At 49.1% G+C, this 7,186-nt stretch overlaps 1 protein-coding gene across 1 annotated transcript in view; it reads right to left on the bottom strand.

Moving 5' to 3' along the window:
• The window catches only part of Igfbp2 (insulin like growth factor binding protein 2), a 28,071-nt gene extending 26,147 nt beyond the window's left edge, over positions 1-1,924 (bottom strand). Inside the window, exon 1 of the mRNA XM_031367902.1 lies at positions 1,424-1,924. Within this exon, the coding sequence (XP_031223762.1) occupies positions 1,424-1,808 (385 nt within the window). The 5' untranslated portion in view covers positions 1,809-1,924. The remainder of the gene's footprint in view (positions 1-1,423) is intronic.
• Between the last annotated feature and the right edge of the window lie 5,262 nt (positions 1,925-7,186).

Below are 7,186 nucleotides of genomic sequence, written 5' to 3'. Positions count from 1 at the left end.
AAAAAAAAAAAAAAAAAAACTATTAAAGCCCTGAGAGGAAAGTACACCACGATTTAGTTTACGGTCAATATTCGGAGGATTCTGCAAGGCCTTGCGTTACCCCTGCTGAAGGAAATTCCTCTGGGGTCCCAGAGGTAATAAAGGAGGAGGGGGCATGAGAAGAGGACTTCTTTTTCCTTTTATTATTACTTAGAAACAGGCAAGGATTAATCCCAAGGCTGAGAGAGAAGGAAGAAACCCTGGGGGGGGGGGCTCCCCTTGGAGGAAGCCCCACCTTGCTCTGTAGTCAAGGTCAAAAATGGCTCGACTTGACCTCTGACTCCATTGGGACGGGGACAATAGCTGAGTCAGGGAAAGACAGGGGCGCCCAAAGAAATCGAAAAGGAAGAAAGATATTTGTACTTTTTTCTCTCTCTCCTCTCTTTTTTTTTTCTTTATCTCCAGGCTACCCCCAGTCTGAGAAACATGGAAAAGCCTCCTTTTTAAACATTAGCGAATTAGGGAGCAAAATTCAGCGCTGCCCCCAAGACGAAATAAAACAATTACAGCTTTCTCCAGACCGTGGAGGAAGAATTAAAAAAGTGAGCTCCTCGCAGTTTGCTTGGGTCCTCTAACTTTTTTTTTCTGAGAAAGAAGGTCTCCTTAACAAAGAACCCCACCTTCCCCATCCTGTGGGACAGTTAGAGTTCCCTAGATTTAGAAGAAGGTAGGGTGTGACACACACCCACGTTAAGAGTTGTAGCTTCCCCGGCTCTCAAGCGGCCCCAACATTCAGACCGGAGGCCCAGACGCTTAGTGGCACAGCCAGAGTACCGGAACGCAGCTGGCCAACCAGCTTAAGTTTCACAGATGGAGCCCGCTCCATTCTCCACGTGCATCCTTACCCTTCTCCTCACCTCCCAACGCCAGAAGGAAGGAGTTTCTCCATTCGATCTTTTCTCACCCGAGGTCTGCGGTGTCACCTGTGCGCGGTGGCCAGCAGCATTCCCACCGGGGAACATTCGACCGGTGGTCACTGACTCAAGTTTTGTTTCAAATTGAGTTTCAAGTTCCTACAGGCTCCTCAGCCCCCATCCCACCCCACCCCCACCCCTCGCAGTCCCTAGATCAGAAGACCACTTTGCTCCCCGTTAAGTCCCGTTAAGGAAGACCGTCGTGACAAGGTGTCTTTCCTCTCTCCTCCTTTACCCCATCAAATCCCGCTTGCTCCACCCCCAACCTCCCTCTGGGGTTTGTCTTTCGGGTTCCCGCTCCCAAGAGTCTCCCTGGATCTGATCAAGGTCTGGGCTCTTTCTCCTCTACCACAGTCCCGGGGTCCTGTCGGACCCTCCTTCCCCACGTGAGGGCCTCCAGCCAGGAGACCCCGCGGAGCTACGAGTTTCTCCCAAGCCCCAGAACTACTAGTGCTCACAGTCCGCATTACCTGCAACCTGCTGTGGGGTGGCGCCCACGCGTCTCTTTTCACAGGTACCCGCGCCGGTGACTAGCGCCTTCAGGGGCAGCTCGGAGCCCGGGTTGGGGTAGCAGCGTAGGGACTGGGCGCAGCGCGGGATGTAGACGCCGCACGCTTCGCCTTCCTGCCGTGCGCACACGGAGCAGCAGCCGCAGCCGGGTTCTCGCACCAGCTCGGCGCAGGGTGCGTCGGGTGGGGGTCCGCAGGCGGCCAGACGCTCGGGCGTGCAGGGGGGGCAGCGGAACAGCACCTCAGCGCGCACCCCGGGGCCGCAGCCGCCCGCGCCCAGCAGCAACAGCAAGAGCAGCGACGGCAGGAGCAGCGGCAGCGCGAGGCCGCCCAATCTCGGCAGCATGTTGGCTGGTGGGCAACGGTAGGGCGGCGGGCGAGCGAGCGAGCGGGCGGGCGGGCGGGCAGGTGGCACGGACCGGGCGAGCACGGGAGACGCCTCCTTGCCTTCTTTCTCCTCCCCCGCCTCTGCCGGGTCCTAAAAAGCCTGCTTCTCCCCGCCCCCCCTGCCTTCTCCCCTCCCCCTTTTGGAGACCACTCCCTTCCCACCCCCCACCCCCAAGGCACTCCTGCGTGAAGGCACGTGCTTGCGCACACGCCCACTCGCCCATCCTACGTTAGTAGTAGGGGATTCAGCCGGTCCCCCGACTCCTCCCTTGCCAGGACTTTGCTCCCTTCAGCCTGGGCTCGTCCGCTCCGGGAGAATAAGAATAACTTGCAGGCGTGGGTAGAATCGGCGTGGAGTGGGAAAGAGCCCGTGCTTTTGTCTCTTGCCTTTTAGTTTAGTTCGATTTGGAAGGACTTACTTTGCTCACTTCCCACGTGGCCGGCTGTGAACTGACTGCTGGGGAAACACAAAAGCCGTCTTGACCTTAAAGATTTCGGAACTCACACCGACTCCCCACAGCCCTCGTGACCTTGAGTGAGTCCCCAGGAAGTTCAGTCCTTCTACACCAGGCTCATCCCAAATAGCACCTCCTAGCAACAACTTCAGTTTCCCAAACCAGAGCTCATGGCTACAACTCAGGAAACCTGGTGTGTTTCCTGGTCCCTCACAAACCTCCGCCCCACAAGTCCTCTAATCCCCTAGAGACCTCGGTCACCATCCACAAACCGGGCTGTATTTGCCCACTTCAACACACTCTCCCTGCCTCCCGCCCCAAGAAGTCTGAAGACACACCCACCGAGGGGGTCTTGAAAAGGTCAGATTAGACGCCCCCCTCCCCAGGTAAGAGAGAAAGCCCTAGCGCTAGGCTGATTAGAGCTCGCTCAGGTTTACAAATGGAAAAGTGTGGCTGCCTCCTTTGTTCCGACTGAGTCGCCCAGCCTAGCTGCCCTTAACCTCCATTACTCCAGCCTGGACAGGACCTTAGTTAATGACTCATTTGCCAGGGTTGTGACCTTCACAAAGAGTGAGGCGTCTCCCTTCCCCCACAAGATTCTCCAAGCCATCCTTTCTCACTTTGGGGCTTGGGGCCTATCTCAGTTCAGTGCCTTTTTGCTCATATGTCTGTTTGAATTTTATGCCTCCTAGAAGACAAATTTCTAACCTTAAGAAACTAGGAGAGGAAGCGTTATGGAGGAGAGTTTGGACTTCTTAGCAACCTCTGTGGACGAGGGCTATTCCGATGGAAGAGAATGGGAACTGGTGTGATGATTCAAGCTTGGAGATTGCATAGAGGGAAATGGAGGTTTAGCGACGGAGCATTTTCAACCAGCAAAGACCAGCAGAAATGAGGACGTAAAAATGGAAGAGTGATACTGATACTGGAAAGTCACTTTGGCCAGAGATCAAAGCCCCTGGGGAGATGGGGGAACTGGCAGGGAAATCAGCTAGTTGTGCTGCGACTTGGCTTAATTTGGGGCGTGTCAGGGACACAGCATCAGTGTTTGAGCAGAGTGATGGACCTCTGACAATAACAGGAGCCAAAGAATGGCGACCTAACAGAAGGAAACCGACAAAGGCTGGTGGAGGCTCCAGTTCACAACATCTCCATGTGTCCTGGTGTCATATACCTGCCCTGGAATATGTTCCTCTTGGCCTCACCGACTGAGGACTCCCTGATAGTAGAGATACCATCTGACATCATGGTGTGCCAAAAACATCCATTGCAAACTGCAACTGAGAGCCACATTGTTAGCTATGTTTCCTAGTAGCCACATTAAAATACAGGAAAGCTGGGCAGTGATGGCGCATGCCTTTAATCCCAGCACTTGGGAGGCAGAGGCAGGTGGATTTCTGAGTTTGAGGCCAGCCTGGTCTACAGAGTGAGTTCTAGGACAGCCAGGGCTACACAGAAAAACCCTGTCTTGAAAAAAAAACAAAAACAAAACAAAAAGAACATACAGGAAAGAGCCAGGTGTGGTGGCGAGCCTTTAATCCCAGTACTTGGACAGTAGAATCAGGCAAATCTCTTGGTTCCAGGCCAGCCTGCTCTGTGGAGCAAGTTCCAGGGTTATACAGAGAAACCTGGTCTTGGAAAAAAAGAAAAAGAAAAGAAGAAGTGGAATCTGTTTTAATAATATACTTGAATTCTGTTTATTCAAAATAGTATCATTTAATCAGTAATAAATATGAAAATTATAAAAGCAAGAGTATCCATGCACATCCTGAGAGGACCTTGAACTCACAATCCTCCTGCCTTGGTTTCCAAGTGCTGAGATCACAGGCATGTGAATTTCTAGAATTCCTCTTTCTCGTGAGTCTAATCAGTGCTGACTCCTTTCCCCTCATCCCCAGTTAATAGCCAGTTAACAGCCAGCTAATAGCCAGCTTTACCCTGCATAAAACCCAGATACCCCACACCCCAAGAGTAACCGTATCTCAGTCCTTCCCTAACTGAATAACCCTCAAATCCCACTCAAGAAAAGCCTGCGGACACAGGCCTCTGAGGCAGACACCTTCTGTCAAACACGGGGAAATTAGTGAAGCAGAATTCACATAGGTTATGTTGTTGGCTTTGTTGCTGTTGTTGTTTAAGAAGTTGGAAGCCCTTGTGGAAGCAGGACATGGTTCTGGTGCAACCTTGTGATTTCAGGATCTTGGAAGCTGAAGCAGGAAGGTCCCAAGTTCAAGGTCAGTCTGCACTACCTAACAAGATCCAGTCCAAAAGAAATAAGAAAAGGAAAAGAAAAAGGAAGGAAGGAAGGGAAGGAAGGAGGGAGGAAGGGAGGGAAGGAGGGAGGGAGGGAGGGGAGGGCAAAGGGGGCAGGGAAGGGAAGAGAAGGGGAAGAAGGAGCCAGGGCTGAGGAGCAGGACTTACTCTGCGCATCTTAACCTACTGTTTAGGAACATGAACTGCGGTGACCCTTTTTGTCAGCTGACATGTGGAAGCCAAGGTACAGAAGCAGCTGAAGACCCATGTGCTCTGTGTGCACTAAGTGTCCACGTTCTTGTCTTTATCTTCTGTGGTCATAGTCACGGTGATGGGCTGGTCATAGTCACACTCGGGGACGCAGCCTCTGTTTTCTCATGATTCAGAAATCCATGTGAACACACACTTTCCTGCTTCCCCGGAAGACAGATTCAGCTGTCTGAACTAGCTCTCTGTCGGTACCACGCCCTCAGCTGTTTATCACTTCTGTATTTGAGTTGAGCTACGTTTGAATCCACTGAAATCTAGAGAAGCAGAGAGGCTTGACTAGGGCCTCAGACCAACTTACTAACTCTTCTGGGTCCTGATCACTTTGCCCAAGGCCCAGGGCCTACACCAGAGCCTGTCACACACAGACTGGATAATCGTATTTATTGAGTGAACCTAAAGTCTAGAGATTCCTAGACTCTTGCTTTGATCATTGTTCTTGAAATATTTCTTACTTTAAAATTTTCACAAAGCCTCTATAGTCAACAAGTTCTTCAGCTTGACAGCTTCTCTTTGTTGGGCAGCGTGGACTGGCTAAGAGATAGAAACAAGCTGAGACTGGCCCTTCTCCCTTCTAATCCCTGCTTTCTTTCCATCAAACAATGTTGTCCAAACTCCACCCTCTCATGGTTTACCGTAACTAAGTACCATCTGTACTTACATAATTTTTAATGTAACTTAATTTGTTTTTTCTTAACTTGAGGCTATTTAAAATGGGGGAAACTCTATATCATTACCATAAATGGAAACCCAATAAGGATAGCCATATACAGATGGTAACCATAAAAATAAACAGAATAAAAACAATCCTGGCCGGATACTGTTACTTGCTGAAACCTCCAATCCTGGAACATGCTCCTTTGGGTGAGCCAGTATGAGATGTGCTAAGGGCCAGCCAGAGACCCATCCTGAGATTTTATTTTCACCAAGTGATCAAGAAGGTAGGAAATAATATTTCTAGATATTTTATTGGAATATAATATGCGAGCCAAGAACACATATCATAAACTTGATACGTATTTGCAAAGGGCTAGCTATTTAACAAGCACCAGATGAAGAAAGGCAACATTAACGAGCATCCTTCATGTTCCTTACGGTCATTACCTCCGTTATCCTTACCTCCGTTACCCACCAGGGTAAACATCACCTGCACTTAGATGAACTTGGATGCATTCTTGACTCTTCTGCTTTTTGCTTCTTCACATGTGAAAGCATTCAGTGTGCCGAATCTTTATCTATTTTTTTTTTTTTTTTTTTTTTTTTTTTTTTTTTTTGGTCCTTGCTCAGTATTATGTGTGAAGTTAACCCATTATTCTAGCATATTGTTATACCCTATTCTTTCTCATTAATGGAGAGTGTTTTGTGGTTTTGCTGACAGCAAAATGTACTTATCCATGCTGCCATTGATGAGTGTGTAGCTAGTTTCCACTTTGTTACTATTCAGAATCACCTGAGGGCTGGAGCCGGTAAGAGCACTTGAAGCTTTTACAGAGGAACAGAATTCCCTTACTAGCGCCATGCTGAGAAGCTTACAATGGCCTGTAACCTCAGATCCAAGAACTCTGACACCCTCTTCTGACCTCCACAGGCACCAGCACACACAGATACACAGACACTTAAAAAAAGCAAACAACAAGCAAACAAAAAACTTCCTAGGACATGTCATATTCCTAAAACATGTCCTATGTTATTTGTTGAACATGTGAATCTATCCTGTTGGATCTTGTGGCTTAATGTCAAATATTCCCTATAGGCTCGTGTGTTGGAATGAACACTTGGTCCCCAGCTAGCTGCTTTGTTTTGGAAGTCTTTGGAGGTGGAGGGTTACAGGAGGAAGTAGGTCACTGTGAGTGGGGTTTGAGGTTTCTCAGGCAGGTTCCACTTCCTGTCATCTCTCTGCTTCCCACCCCTGCCACCTTGCCTTTCCCATCATGATGGATGGAGTGTACCCCTTTAAACTGTAAGCCAAAAGCAACCCTTCTTCCATAAGCTGCTTCCTGTGGGTGTATGGTCATGACTGTGGAAGGAGTAATTTAGATAGGTCTACACCTGGATGAGCCATGGTGAGTGCATAAGTCCAGTTTTAGTGGGAATGGCCAAGAAGATTCACCAAATAAGTATATGAACGTATACAATTGTTGGAAATTCATGAAATATTCCTGTCCTTGCCACCAGTTCGGCATGTTCAGTTCTTTTCTCTCCTCTCCTGTTCTGGTGAATGCACAGTTGTGCCTCACTTAGGGAATTCTTCTGATGGTTAATGAAGCTGCTGAACCTTCCTTTTACATGCTAGAATTAGAACAGGGAGGAATTGTATGGGGGAATCTATCTTTGGGAGCACATGAAATTACCTAGCATTCAA

This window comes from Mastomys coucha, unplaced genomic scaffold, assembly GCF_008632895.1.
Source record: "Mastomys coucha isolate ucsf_1 unplaced genomic scaffold, UCSF_Mcou_1 pScaffold14, whole genome shotgun sequence".
NCBI classification, from domain to species: domain Eukaryota; kingdom Metazoa; phylum Chordata; class Mammalia; order Rodentia; family Muridae; genus Mastomys; species Mastomys coucha.
The sequence above is the reverse complement of the archived record's forward strand: the minus strand, read 5'-3'. Positions and strand labels throughout refer to the sequence as shown.